Consider the following 15,456-nt stretch of genomic DNA (forward strand, 5'->3'; position numbering starts at 1 on the left):
CGAAAATATCTCTACTTTAATTTAGTCTGAAAAGTTCATAAAACCACGGGATAGATTTTGTGTGAATTTTGTGTGATAGAATAGGTGAAGTGTACTACTTCCAAAACGCTCAGTTTTAAATATTCATAGTAACTGAAAAATCTTCAAGTCTATATGTTCTTCGATAGCAATATGTACAAACTGAATGATATCGATTTGAAGATATTGGCCTTGATAATTTATTGACGTCCATAATTTCCAGGTTGTCCAGATTGAACATACTATCAATTAATAATATTTTCTGTTATAGAGATACTATTCAATATAAAATGGATTATTGCCTGAAATATCCTGACACGAACTATTATATCTATTCTAATGAATGAGAATATATATATTTTTTGATTATATTTTATTACAACGAAATATGCCAACCCACAATTAAAAGGTTAAAAGAGCCTTGCCCGAAGTATCCTCGGCCGGGAAAAGTTAGAACTGGCAATTTTTATTATATTCTATTATATTTTATTATATTTTATTAGCAATGGAGATAAATTAGGCTACAGCGTAAAATATTTTCAGAAAACCGCAACGTGCAGCGCCCAGCACCGCGGCAACCACCAATATTTCATGACTTCAAAGAAGCGAAGAACAGCTCGTCAGAATTAAAAAACAGAAAATAAGTTCTTCAAACGTAGCGTAGGAGGCTATCGTATAATCCTGGATTAATCATACAGGGGAAAAAAAAAATTCAATACACACGGCTGACCGACGAACAAGAACGTTCCAAGCTATATTTTTTCTTTCTTCAAAATTACCAGTTTTAATCATAAATTCTCTGAAAGCGTACCGTTAAAATTACGTTCTTTCTGACGGTTCAATTAGTTTCCTTCTTAAACCTTTGTGTCTCATTTAATGAAACTTTTTATATAAGTCAATCATATTTCGCGGAGAATCTTCTCGAAGTAAAAACTTTCATATGCTCGTTAAAAAGATGGAGTTAAGGAAACCACATCCGGTCAACTAAAGACCGAGATAATATTTAAGCAAAACCAATGTTAGTCACTTATCTAAACCACTACGTTATCATTAACCTTCGGACGTAAAAAGCAGTCGAAATATGTCATCGCATGCTATAATAATAAAATGTTAGGTAGGTACTTGTTCATTTTAATTCTAATTTATATTACGATACAGTAGACTCTCGTATAGCACGGTTTACGAGCGACATTGTTATCGCCATTGAAAAATGAATTAAGCAGACCACAATAATGAATATTCAATTTGTATTATGTTCGCTTTGTGACATTATTTTTCTTCTTTCATAAGAGAATACTTTGTAACTATACAAATGTTAATAATAAGTAACGAAATGTAAACGTTATGCTGATTTCTCTGTATTTATGGCAAAAATGGGTTAAATAGAAAACTGAAAGGATGTTTTCAAGATGATTAAAAGAAGACTCAATTTTTGTATAAAAATCGAAAGTCTAATTATAACCGTGAAGACTGTAGCTGAAATAAATCTATTCAAATCTCTCTGTGCTGAAGTTCTATGAATTTTGTAATTAACAAAAATGTGTGATTTAAATGTTACAAATCGTTAATGTAACAAATTATTTTGTTTTTGATTTACTAGGCATTTGTGTACGATGTACGTTGGCGTGTATCTGTGTCGCTTGTGAGAGGATCCTTAAAAAGATTCGTAGTTTGGTCGTGACATCGAATTTCCTCGAATCTCCTTTTTTTTTTCACTTCCACCCGTTCGTGCAATCATTGATTTTCGTTACACTTGATATACAGAAGATCGATTTCCCTTGCCACGGACCGTTCAGAGATTTTATTGAGCAATAAAGCGCGACGTTTAGTTGAAAGTAGTTACTTTGTAGAAACTGCCTATCTCGATAGCAACCAGGAAGCTTATCGAGCTGTGATGAGCATCCACTCTCTGGTAACTCTTTAGTCGGAGTAGAGACCAATAGAACCACCCACGTGAGAGAACACGTGGCTGGCGAACCATGAAACAACTGTGCAGTGTAATGAATCCATACAGATTCGATAATTTTACTTAGATTTCATAGGAGATCGTTTGCAGAAAGGGGTCTCGGTTCCAATCGTTCGTGTACAGATCACTCGAAAATCCTTATTGGCGATGCGTAGCCTCGTAGCCTATATGAATTGGAACCCGGAGTGCACTTACACGGACGCTTCCCGTCCGTCTGTCGTAGTTCGAATTTTCTTTTGACCGTGGATACACATTTGCAGAGCTGTCGAATTGAATCGTTTCGAGCAGAAAATCGTGAAATGCATTTTCATTTGGCTCCAACCGCTGCCGAATTATTTTGCCGTACCTTAACGAATTTTATAAAATAATGGCAGCGAGAGAACTACAAAACCGGGTTTGAAAATTCGTAGTTCAGTCTGGTCAAGAATAGCAAATACTCATTATTGACTAATAAACATTTTTCTCAGTGCTAAAATGATGGATTGTTTACTTGCAAAGTTTTAGCTTTACAGATAACGATCTAGATTGCAAAGTCTATAGCGTAGACGACGTTTTAAAATAATATACCGTGATTTCTCTATATATGTCGCCGAGGCCTGAATGGTAAACGTCGCGGAATTACCCCCACTACCGCGGGGTAAACCCCGTGAGTTGCCTAGAAGCCCGAGAGGCCTCGGACTCAGAGGAGTATAAACATAACACGGGTATGTCTCCTGGACGATACAAGACGCTGGCAAGACCCGTGTTGTTGACATATATCGAGAATTCACTGTAAAACCGTAAGAAGACAAAAGAAGATGAAATTTATTTTTAAATCATTGTTTCGTATTATTTCAAACGCTCGAGTATTATTAAACGCCTAAAATTCGTACTTTAATAGCAACTGGGAATGATAAAACGTTAATTGCACATTGTAACCAACGAAATCAACAACGGAATGATTAACAACATTCGAGTGTTTGTCTAACAAAACATGGAAATGGTTGTGCTATATTTATATGAAATGATGTTTGATTGAAAGGCAAGTATGCAAATGATGAATACGGTATTCTGTACGGATAAAAAAAAAAGTCGACAAGAGGCTCTGCAGCATTCCAGTATTAATGCACGATAAAATGGAAGAGTATTCATTGTTTCACTTAACGAGCAATTAGTCGTCAAGTGTTTCTGCGATGGAAGTTTAAAGATGAATAACAAACTGCCGAGTGAAATGTTGGGTACTCCATTTAATGGATCATATCTCGATAAAAAAAAAAAAAAAGAAAACGAAACATTAAGAAACTAATTACCGTAATGTGTTTCCGGCGGTTGTATTCGTGATTGAAATTCTCAGATAACTGGGTTAATCAGTTTCTGACCGGACTATAAAGAGTTAGTCGAACTTATGTTAAAAGTTCCATACTTTATTAACGTTCCTGTCTCGTGGTAATAGAATTATTAAGGTAATTTCGTATTACTTATGAAATTCCAAATCACACACCTTCCTACTGAAAGCGGAGTTAGTGAAATTAACATATTTAATTGAATACTGTCACGCTATGAATTATTAATATTTTAATTAAAATTTCACTATTTCCGCACGAGCAATATTAGTTTCATCTCGAGTTACACCGAAGCAAGTAATTTCACTTACAACATTTTCGTGCTAAGGTAGACAGAAATGGTAAAAAGATCGTTAAAGACATTTGTAAAATTGTTCGAATCATTACTACAGTTATGAGAAGAAGTATACTATAACATTTGACACTATTATAATACCATAATTTGACAGGAACTATTTTCGTGTAATTTTTCCAATCTGTTCCAATAATTTAATAAATTAATAAATTTAATAAATTAATTATTAGCGAATAACAAATAATTTAATAATTCCAATTTATACATTTGCCCATCGCTGCTTTTGAGCGGGGGCATACATAGAGGTATCACGAAGCTAAGAGGCGGTTCGATTTAAATGGTTGTTCGGTTCTCTCTGTGAAGAGAGAGAGAGAGAGAGAGAGAGAGAGAGAGAGAGAGAGAGAGAAGAGGTCAAAGAGTGCGCAGCGCCCCGAGAGCCGAGCAGTGCGCTTTTCCCAGGGGAGGTGTTAAATAAGGGTCACTGATACGTAAAGGAGACAAAATTCCTTGCCAGAAAACTTTTCCACGGCTGACTCGGTGCTTCTCGCACGGCGCCACTTGGCTGGGTTAGGTTATTTGTCGCCAGGATATTTATCTGTGTGACCCTCTGTCTCCCCGTTAGAGGAAAGAAGGATCGGGGGAGATACTATGAGAAATCCTGTGCCCCAAAAACACGGGGTCAACCGAGACTTGCATAATACTGGCAAACCGAAAACTGCTTTACCATTTTTCAAAACGAAGCTGTTGAGGCTACGTATTTACGTCTGCGACATGATCGAAGTACCGCGACGCCATTTTCGAGGAAGTCGTTTTTACGATTGGCAACATCATAGCTGGCAATCTTCGACGAACAATGTCTCGAAATTGTCCTAGCCGTATTGGTATGTCGTAAGCGACGTGTTGAAAATTTTATGCGATTTAAAACAGTATCACGTACTATTACATGATTTCATGGAAGATTGGAAGAACGCGAGTCGACGTATTTTCACGATGTAGTTTCGTGACCCTGTCTTCGTAAAGTTGTTTGTTTCCAACAATCGAAACACAGTCAGGATAATTCTCTATACATTTTCTAATATTACCAGACAGCGAACCTTCATGCGAAATAAAAATTGTCTACCTGAATTTCGACAAATTGGAGTGAAATAGAAATGTATTTTCTTTCTCAATATGTTTAATAGGTCGAAATCAATGTAACGTAAATTCTTCTAATGTTTTTACTGTTTTAAATTCTACAGGGTGTATAAAAAGTAATGGCCATCCGTCCTAGGGGTGAATATCCACCTCTGGATCGGTGGACATTTTTCAAAGGAACTTGTCGCAACATTGTTCATTGTGTTAGCAAATAAATCTCACAATTTATTAATCGCCCCAGCAAGTGCTTTGTGAGAGGAAACAGAGGCTATCCTTTCGAGGTAATAACAGCAGAAAATTACAAATTTTACGGTTAATTTACGATTTTAAAGTTTATGGTCTTACATTGCATGGATCTGAAGGTCCTTTCCCTTTAAAGGAAACCTGGGGTATCTCTATAATTTTAAATAGAACCTCCTATAAAACGTTACATATTTAGATTCTACAGGAGAAAACAAGTAAATTTCGTCGGAAACATTTTTTTGTCAGATGTTTCCACAATGAGATATAACAGTTTGAAGTTTACGAATAAGCAAAGGACTCGAGCGCGTATACATAATTCCATAACGCTATGTGGGCCACCCTGTATATTCAGAGTAATACGATAACAAGATGATTTAAATTTGATTTTTGCCGCCATGTACGCGGCATTGGGCCCAGTAAGTAAAAGTGCCATTATATTCCGGCATTGGTCCGTTAAGGGTTAAAATCTGCCAGGCATTCACGCACGTAATGTTTACCCCGCCGAAAAGGGATGCGCGAGACAACGTAAAAGTGTCGTCAGGCCGCGCGTTCGGACATCCAACCGACGGTGTTCGCGGGAATGTTTACGAGAGACTCGCGGGCGAAAGTTGAAACTGGCAAACAGCCCGATGTTGCATATGAACGTTGTTTTTAGAGGATCCGACCGCAGAGCACGGAAGAGAACTGCGTTGGACAGCACTTACCACAGTGCCGTAAAGGAGTATGTAAACGTAACATTTTATTGTCTGCGGTGGTTCCTAACGTGCATGCACGTTTCCTGTTAATCGTAATACTGACAATAATTAAATATAATACAGTAAGAAATATTTTCTTTTCAACGAAATTGTCACTAGGAAAACTATTAACATCAAAAGAAAAAGGTCGAAGCATAATTATGCTTGTCTATCAGACTGTTACATGGAAGTTTTTCATCGGAAATTTTTTATTTATTTTCCTTTCTTTTTTTTTTTGGTAGAGAATCACTATACTTCCGTTTCTACTAGCAGTTAGATCGCCGTGCACAGTAACTCTTCAAAGGACTCGTACAATTTTGTCGAACGGGGGTCATTCGAATGTTTCGAAGCGGAGGATCGTTTTTTACCAGATAACGACCCCTTTTGTTGGTGACTCCGAGTTCGCCACGCATGTACCATTCGACGAGGATGGAAAGCGAGGCACGTCGGGGTGGAATACCAGTGACAGCTTCATCGGACAACTCTCGAATGCTCAAAGCGACACGGGAGTGGCGTATCCACGTGTCAGCTTGCGAATATAGAAATGTTTTTACTTTTATCTAACTTTCGCGGATAAATTGTTAACGACGATAACCCAGGCCAGCCGTAACGTTACTTGGATAGTCAAATAGAAATTTCGAGAAGCATTTGAGCACCAAATTTCCGATTCTGGAAAAATTTAACCTGTAGTAACTTAAAAAAAAACAAATGAATTTGAAGATCCATTTTTTCCTAAAGAATGGCTTGAAACCTCTGTAAATGGAAAATTATTTTCCTAACTGAGTCCTCCCCAGATCTTGAAGCCTCCCCTTTGCAACGACATTTTAAAAAATTTTGTACGTTTTTTTCCCCCACTGTTTTGTAGAACAACAATTAGGAACAAGCTCGGTCGTGTAAAATCCTCGGAGGGTGCCTGATGTTACTGTAAATTTGACAGTACGTTTTTTTATGTAACATTGCAAACCTATTGTCCTGTGACATCCTTGAACATCGGTATTAATGATTCTAATACGGTTCTACCCTCGACGCCGGAAATGACACAGATTTGTGATCGGCAGTTCCACATGTGTAGCAAACTCAATCAAATTTAATGATCTCCGGTCATTGTGACAGACACGTTGTACGGATTCCGAATTTACCCGGGGCATTTCTCCAATTCCAATATTTGCAATACGTAATATCGAACATGTGTACGTATGATGAGCCAGTGGCTTTGGCACGACACTTCGAACATGTTCTCCGAAACGGTGAGTGTTACAGCAAATCTGCCTCAGTACTTTGTTATTCAGAATTGACTAGTCTGTCGAAATCGAGTATGAAAACTAAGCCGTTACATTTTGAAAAACAAAAGTAACCTTCGTATTTTCTTTACGCATCCACTTGTAAAAAAAAACGGCTATTACTATATTATAAATTGCTTTAAACCCTGTAACTATTGTGACATGCAGATTTGTATGCAAAATAAAAATTGTCTAAATCAATTGCAACGAATGCAAACTAAACGAGAATGTATCTGCCGTCTCAATTTTTCTGTCTTTAAAGTTTTCTACTTGACCAATTCATTTTTGTCAGAAAAACGCATAAAATTCACAGTTCAATTATAATAAAAAGAAAAATCGCTGAAACTCCGAATAAACGTGCTCTTGTTTTCATAAAGTACTGCAGAATAGTTTCTTCTCGTGCACCGTGGACCTGGCGTTAATTAACGTGGAGAACGTTTTGTTCTAGAAACGTTGTAGGTTGCACGCGTGTTTTGTATATGACACAAAGGATACATCCTAAGGGATCCTGATTTGGTACCAATAGCGAGGAGCCTTTGAACTGGATCGAATGCCACAGCCGTCGGCTGATGCGGGAAGCCATGTCTGAATGTCTGAAACATAAAGGCATTTGTTTCATTTCATCTTTCCCGCTTTAGTCGGCTGAAAGTCTATTCAACTCCAGAAGGGCTACAGAACAAACAATACCAAGTGAAAGATAGCATTGTCCCTGTAGCTTTCAATGCGGATATATTTAGCCGGATCTATATAACAATTTCAATGCTGCTAATTCCATTCTACCCTGGCTTTTAATACACCGTGGGAGGTTTTTAATTCAGCAAACCGTTCTTTCTTTTTTTTCGCAATTTCTCACATTAAAAATGTTGACATTTTCCCTGCCTCTGTTTATTGGCGGCCATAAATACCGATAACGCGTAACAATGGAACACAATGTGCACACACGTTGTCTTGAAATGACATCGGTGCTTGATCGTTACGAGGAAATTATGCGGACGTAACTCGCTCAGTGTGTCGTACCGCTACTATTATTCGTACTTCTAATTATATCGAAGTACAGCTAAGTATTTCGTCATGATAGAACACCGACTTCGATTCAAGTTTATTTGCAAAACATTCATGTAACGGTAAATTGAACGACGCATAAGAATTAACTACAGAAACAACAAATCAAACAGACAAAGGGGGCAAAGATTTTGGCGTTGATCGTGATTACAGCGTTTACTCGATATATGTCCAAAACGAGGGTCTAGCCACGGACACATATCGGCCAGGAGATACTATTCTTTGTGGGGATAGTTTTGGGACTTTTATCGGCTAGGCATTTGGGACATATATAGAGTAAACGCCTGTATTGTTTACTGTTAATTCTTCCGCGACAAATATGCCCTGTTTAAAAAGCAACAAATAAAAAATAATATATGGTAATATGAAAAATAAGATAAGATTAAAACCGTTTTCCGACATTTAATTTTCGCTTTCAGTCCGTGAAAGAATTAGTCTCGCATGTTGGACTTGCGTGATAGAATGCGATAAAAGCGAAAATGTAGAATACTTCCATTAGGCCGCAGATCTTCGTGCAAAATTAAATTTTCTTATGGTAATTTGCAAAAGCTACAGTTGAAGAGAAGTTTATTTTCTATATATCCGTCTAGAACGTACAGCATTAATTAATCTTTACTCAACAAATTCGACACTACGTTTTGTCACTTTGATTTACACTTATCGTGTATTTATATTAAGATTTATTAACTGTACGTTCCGTGAGTTACGGATGTCGTGAACGTAAAATATACATATGCTAACACAACGCAGATCAGAATTATTTATCGTTAACTATACCCAATGGACGGCAATTTATTTGCATGAAATACAGCTCATACGCGATGTATCTCGCATCGACGTGCAATTATACGGTGATATGAAACACGGAGAAATTCGTTATCTATTCATAACGTGTTGACAGATAAAAAGAGCAGGTTCAATGTATAACTAGACCTCGTATGTGTGTAGGTAGATGGAATACATTTTTTTTTTATTGAAACCAATACACTCACAACACGTCTCCCACAAAAATGAATAGATGCGATAGTTTATTTGTCAAAAACAATTTATCCTTGGCTGTGACCTTTAGCGACAGCGTGCTGCTTCTTTAATAATTGTCAAACTATCCAAACTGAAGAAAACAAATGCTTCTCTGCACTTTTTGTTCTGTTTTAAACAGATTTCCAATAAAAAAACCCCTTGCCAGCCATTTTTCGCAACTCCGGGACAAGTTGTGGCACAATGTCGTTTTATTATAAATTATTGATTATTTGAAACGGAATACTAAAGATACTAAAACAAATTACGCTCCATTCACAATTCATACTCAGAAAATGAAAACTTTTCAAATGTTAACCCTCCGTATACTATGCCGGAGTCATTCGTGACCCCGTCGCGGAGAAGGTAAGCTCGGTATGTACAATTTTATTCCGATATAAGACGACGCTTTTCATTCCGAAATAAGAAAATTCTTCTTCTCCTTCTTCGCCCGAAATACGACGACAGCCGGTCCCGAGTCGTCGCCTAATATCGAAAGGAAACGAAATATCGGCGTGGGTCAGAAATGACTCCGGCACAGGCCTCGAACTCGCACGAGTCCGAGGGTTAAATTATTTCGACCTGTTCACTTTCCGACTCCTCTTTCATTGTACTTTCGTGCTTGACCTCGCGCGGATGACAACGATTTCTATCCGCATGATTGCCAATTTGCTTGTGCGTCGTAAAAATGCGTCATATTTCTTTCTGTCCCGGTTTTCTCAAATCTTCGGCTAACTTCCGAGTGGTCTGGCGGCTAACTGAAATTGTATTAAAACTAATGGACGTCTCAGCTCCGAGAATTACGTTTGAGAATAAAGTTTCTGAAATCCTGGAAAAAATCGCCTTTCTAAAGCTGATTAAAAGTAATAGACGAAGTCGTCTAAAACTACACAGAGAAAATACTGGAGAAAATTCAGCGCGGATAACCAGTGTCAAATGTGTTGACGAACAATGGAACTCCGGAAAATTTTTCGAGGATGTCCACGTTCGCCGCAGCTCGCATTTTATTTCCTCCCTCTGTCTCGTTTGACCCCGAGACAATTCTAATTCCTCTCCGTTTGTCTTTCTCGCATCGTCAATCTGCTTCACCGGAGCTACACGTTCCCTATTTCCTTTCTATCACCTTTACTCTTCTCGGTCCATCTTCTCGCCCTAGTTCCGCACATGTTCCCCGTGTTTCATACTCGCACCTCCTACAACCTCCTCCTTTCACCCCGTTCCATCCAACGTTTCGCCGTTCTCATCTCGTTCCTTAACTTACAGCCCCGATATCCTTGCTATCCTATCACATTCCCCCGGCAACTTCAAATATCTAAGTACTCCCAGCTGCTCGGACATCCTATTCCTTTACCTATCCTATTGGCACCGGTTCCGGATCCTCTCGGTCACCCTACCCCATCCAACACACCCCTATGTTCGTTATTCCGTTCTCATCCAGCCAACCTCTGTTACCACCATCCTTTTAAAATTCTCAGCTTACTCTCACCGCGACTACGAACCTTTGATTAATTGTCGGCATAGTTTCGAAATTATTCCCCGGAAATGGGTCGCGCGGATAAGTCGAACTTGCTCGCAGTTAGGGTAAGGCGGAAAGTTTAGGGTGAAGACCCGTTTCTTTAAAAAGGTCATAACTCTCCACTAACGACACTTTTATTAAAGTTCGATACACGTTTCGGAGGTAAGGTTACAAGGGGATTTTCCGTGACGCTTTCCCATTCGTTTGGAACTCGAAGTTGCCAAGTCGTATTTTTGCGCGAGACATGAACAGGGTTCATGTTTATGACAAACAGTAAGGACATGAATTAGAATTAATCTGCTGGAACATCTGCTTTACAAAGAGAACATTTTTTGTGTTGTTTTTCATATAAATTGTGTTCTGTTCACAGTTCAAATACAGTGTCAGATCGAGACTTGTTCCCCCACTCTAATGGGGGAGTCTTAGTTGTCCGATTAAGACTTGTTCCCCCACTCTAATTTCTCCTACCGTGCTGTTCCCCACGCTTCCGCCGCGGTCCGGTCACGTGACGCGTTGGCAGAGAGAGGGGGTAACTTTTTCCCCTCAATTCGTGCGCTCTCCCCTCCCCTTATCTACACCTAGTCTCAACACAATACAATTATGTCTTACGTATTAAAAATTTTTACCAATCTCTGGATCGAGAAAAGTCCCCAAAATTAGGAAACCTGTTAACATGTGCCGCGAGCAACGAGCATTATTTTGTTCGATTCCACTCGACAAGCAAATTGAGAAAAGAATTCAAGTCTAATAATTGATTCTTCACGGACCCTCTCCGTGCACGGTTCGGGTCAACCTGACCCAAATTAGAGATCTGCTTTGAACCCTTTCGCGCACGCTAAAAATATCGAAATAAATGTGGTTCGTACACGTTGCTAAATACACGCTGATAGAGCAGTGTACTCTGTTAATTAAATGTTGACGTTGCACGAACCGTAGACGGAGAATATGAGAACACCAATTACTTGCACGGTACACAGAGGTTAAGACGAGGAGAGATTTTCAGGACGGCGGCGGCGGGTGCATTTTGAAAGATAAAAATCTAGATCTTACTCTCTAGGATCTGACCTGGCGGTATATTATTGTATAGCGGTCTCCGCAACGTGTCGATTGGTAGGAGCTGAATGGATACCAAAGTTCGGTGTCTGCGCAGCTACAAGACCGTAGCACGGAAACGTCGGAAATTGACCGGAGACTTTAGTAAGATGAAATCGGGAATACAATAAAGCAGACGGTGTTCGTAAGTTTCGTATCGTTGTATTTTAACCTACTTCTCTGTTACGCCGAAATGGAACGAGGGCAGTTTTCACAACCAGTGGGAAGGCACTGGTACTGCATCAAAATCGATTTTAACATGTATCTGCTCTTCCCAGGGTGTCAAATTAATCCGAAGCCTGCTTTTATGCTAAAAATTTCTTTCTTCCTGCACCCTCATTACGCTTTTGTATACATAATACTTTCTAATTCCTGTAGACCCTTCTTTCCTTTTTTTTTTTTTTTTTAATTTGTGTACAACGTTTGAAAAGAACATAAGAGCTGGTTCGCTTGTTTCCTTCCACGGTAGCACAATATTGCTTCATCCCTTCTCGTTAGCTGTATATTTAGAACTTTTATTGCGGATGTAACCAAATTTTTGTGACTTGAAAACACCAAGATCCCCTAGATACTTGGATACCCTAGATTCTTGGAGAAATGCCCACTATTTCTCCATTATTTTAATTAAAAATTACTACTTTCTTCAGTGGATTATCTAAAAGTAATATAACATCGCTAAATTTGATTTTGCTTCGGACGAATATTATTCTATATCCTTGATTTACATTTTCTTGCAAAGTTTCCATTGTTTCACTTGTATTGCTAGATACAGAACGTTCTGCATGGTCAATAAATCGTTTCATTGTAAAACGTTTGCCAACGTTCGAGTAATTAAACCTTGCAGAATTATTACCGAGAACGAAGAAACCCCTTTACTTTACGCACGAACATCAAATAGTAATAACTAATACAATTATTCAACTGGCTTATCTTCATAAATTGAGACATAATCTTGGTTATCCGGATTAATTTCGACCCTTAAGAGGCTATTAAGACCGGTAATGAGAAAACCACAGATTTCGCGAACTTAATACACGCGAGTGTGTACAAAGCACGGTAAAATAGAAATTTTACTATTTCAAGGGAAGAATTTGAATTCATAGACTCTTCCGCAATTTAGCAAATAACCACAGAAGCCTCATAAATTTTCGATTAGATGTTAATTAATTGATCTTTGTTGCAACGATGCGCGTGGTATCGAGATGATAAATTTAAAAATAAATAAATCTGCGGTACATGTAAATCACTGGTAAAAATATTCAACCGGAGCAAGGCAATGCAAGCGTACGTACAGCGAAATACGAGGGCGGTTAGGGTCGATCAATAGCAAATAAGTGTTTTCGAGTGGCCGGTGAGATCTCCTGATCTCAATATAATAGAACCCTGTTGGACGCAACTGGCAAGAACACTGAATGCGAAAAGACGGCAGTTCTAAAGTATTAAAGATCGATGTTGATCGCGCGGAATTTCAGATTCCCGAGAAATATACAGGGTGATCGGTGACTGACGGTACAACCGAAGCGGGGGTGATGCTACGTAAGAAAAAACAAGTCGAAATTGTGGAATAAAATTTATTCACACGAAGCTTTGTTTCCGAGAAAATCATTTTCATCATTTTCGAAATGTTTTCTTCGAGTAATGCACAAGCATAACAATGGACACCGTCTAGAAATAGTGATTTGAATGAATGGTTAATGTAGTTTCGAGTGAACGTATTCACCGCCTAACAATTAATACTAATCTGTCAACTCCGGAAAGTGTGCGGAAAAGAATGTGAAAGATATCGCGCATTAATGAGCTCGTGCTAACTACGTTTCCTCGTCCAGTATATTATTCTTCATTAGTTTCAGTGCTAACGATAACGTAAAATTCAGATTACATCGTTACAGTAGAAAAATATTTCCATAATAAATGATGATGAAAGTACATTTTTAAGAAGTCATCATTTATTACTCTGCTGTACATGTCATTCGTATTACTAAGAAATTATAATCGGTAGACCGCGGATCTTTGTGCAAAATAGACATTTTCTGTGCCAAATAATGTAAGGATAGAAGTCTGAAATTCTTTTTTGACGTTTTTACTCTTTCGCATTTCGCCGACGAATTTTTGCCATAAATGCATGGACAGCGGGGTATCAGCATTGTCCGTTCGTCTTTCCTATGTAGATTGGGTTTAGCAACTCTAAGTTCCGGACGGGTGCAAAAGTTCACAGAATGTAACCAGTACCACGGGCTAACCCGAGTTTACCCTGCATAGCTAATTACCAAAGGACAATTTGGAACCGTCCCGGCGGAAGTCGAATGAAGTGGTTCAAACGACCACGCGGAGACGTTAAAAGAACTGATTAAAGTTGTCTGAGAGAGGTGTCAAGCGGCTGGTTAAAACAGCTCCAGTGTCAACGAGCACAGTCTACAGGCGTCACGCTCTGGTGTCAAGGAGTTGGTTAAAGTTACCTCGAAGAGATACCTAGAAGACTGATTAAAACCTCGACGTCAGGGTTCCAAGAAACTCTACTCTTCATACAGGCTGATTCAGCCGAGTGTGCCACCTAAATTACACGCGAACTATGCGGTACAGTGAATTCTCGATATATGTCAACAACGCGGGTCCTGCCAGCGTCGTGTATCGTGCAGGAGACATACGTGTTATGTTTACACTCCTCGGCGTCCGAGGCCTCTACGCTTCGGTAGTGGGGATAATTCCGCGACGTTTATCATCCAGGCCTTGCTGACATATACATAGAAATCACTGAATATGAAAAAAATGGTCGAAACGAAAATTGTACCGATTCAAGAGTTGCGTACAATCTAGTAATTAGTTTTTTTCTGTTTCAATTTTCTGAGTTCCTTTATTGTAAAGAACCCCGAATGTAAAACTGAAAGGTATATGCTCTGAAAAAGTAATTGTTACCTGAATTGGAATTGATTCGAACTGAGGGGAAAAGGTTGCCCCCTCTCTCTGCCAGTACCGGTTCAGTCACGTGACATATAGTGACATATAGGTTAGCGTCGTGGAGGGGGAAGGGTAGAATGTGAGACTTAATCTGGCGACTCTGCACCTTCCTGCATATTTTCTGATATAGCAACGGAACTTGTTTCAATTCATTCGTAATTACACGTGTTCAGTAGATGATAGGGAGTTAATTGACACAGGGAAAAGTAAATTGTACAGGGTGTAATTATACCACCACAATATTAAAAGTTAAGGTAATTAAATAGAAATCACAGCTCTCACAAACGCGAAAAATAAGTGTCATCATAACTTCAAAAATGACACGTATATCGTTTTTGTGTATGTAGTAGTCCAAGTGACGTCAGTACATGGTTGCACTGCCGCAGGAAAATTTGAAGAAAATTTCAAGTTTTACTTACATAAAAAAGCGAAGAAAAGTTATTACTGTAATCCGAAAAAGCTCTTCACAAAGAACGGGCATTTCCTTCGAATTTAATATCTCCAACGTCGTCTGCATAACTGTCCTTTATTGACCTACTTGCGTCGACTGTGACATTTTTAAACCTAATCTAATCTTTCTTATTGATCAATGGGTGTATTTTAAGAAAATATCTTTGTTTTTGCCACCAGGTGAAGCTGTGTCGTATAAAAAGTATCGGATCGAGATAGTAATCGAGAGATAGTGTTCGAGAGTTTCTGCTGCAATTAACTTTTATTCTTATTTTTGTCGTAAAGATTCTGCGGGATAAAAACAAAATTGTATGGTAAAGGAAAATATATGACAACGAAGAGAATGGATAGTTTTTGAAAAAGACATTTTAA

The 15,456-nt window shown here is 38.6% G+C and overlaps 2 protein-coding genes across 4 annotated transcripts in view; one reads left to right on the forward strand and one right to left on the reverse strand.

The window, feature by feature from the left end:
* The window catches only part of LOC143355216 (zinc finger protein Elbow), a 97,746-nt gene extending 83,527 nt beyond the window's left edge, over nt 1–14,219 (forward strand). Inside the window, exon 3 of the transcript XR_013082460.1 lies at nt 14,208–14,219. The gene's annotated coding sequence lies outside the window, so the exon portion shown is untranslated. The remainder of the gene's footprint in view (nt 1–14,207) is intronic.
* Tomosyn (syntaxin-binding protein tomosyn) overlaps nt 1–15,456 on the reverse strand; it is an 83,340-nt gene that overhangs the window by 52,767 nt on the left and 15,117 nt on the right. For all 3 annotated transcript variants that reach the window (XM_076789836.1, XM_076789835.1, XM_076789837.1), the window contains exon 2: nt 7,488–7,585. In XM_076789836.1, the coding sequence (XP_076645951.1) occupies nt 7,488–7,585 (98 nt within the window). The remainder of the gene's footprint in view (nt 1–7,487; nt 7,586–15,456) is intronic.

Source organism: Halictus rubicundus, chromosome 6, assembly GCF_050948215.1.
Source record: "Halictus rubicundus isolate RS-2024b chromosome 6, iyHalRubi1_principal, whole genome shotgun sequence".
NCBI lineage: Eukaryota > Metazoa > Arthropoda > Insecta > Hymenoptera > Halictidae > Halictus > Halictus rubicundus.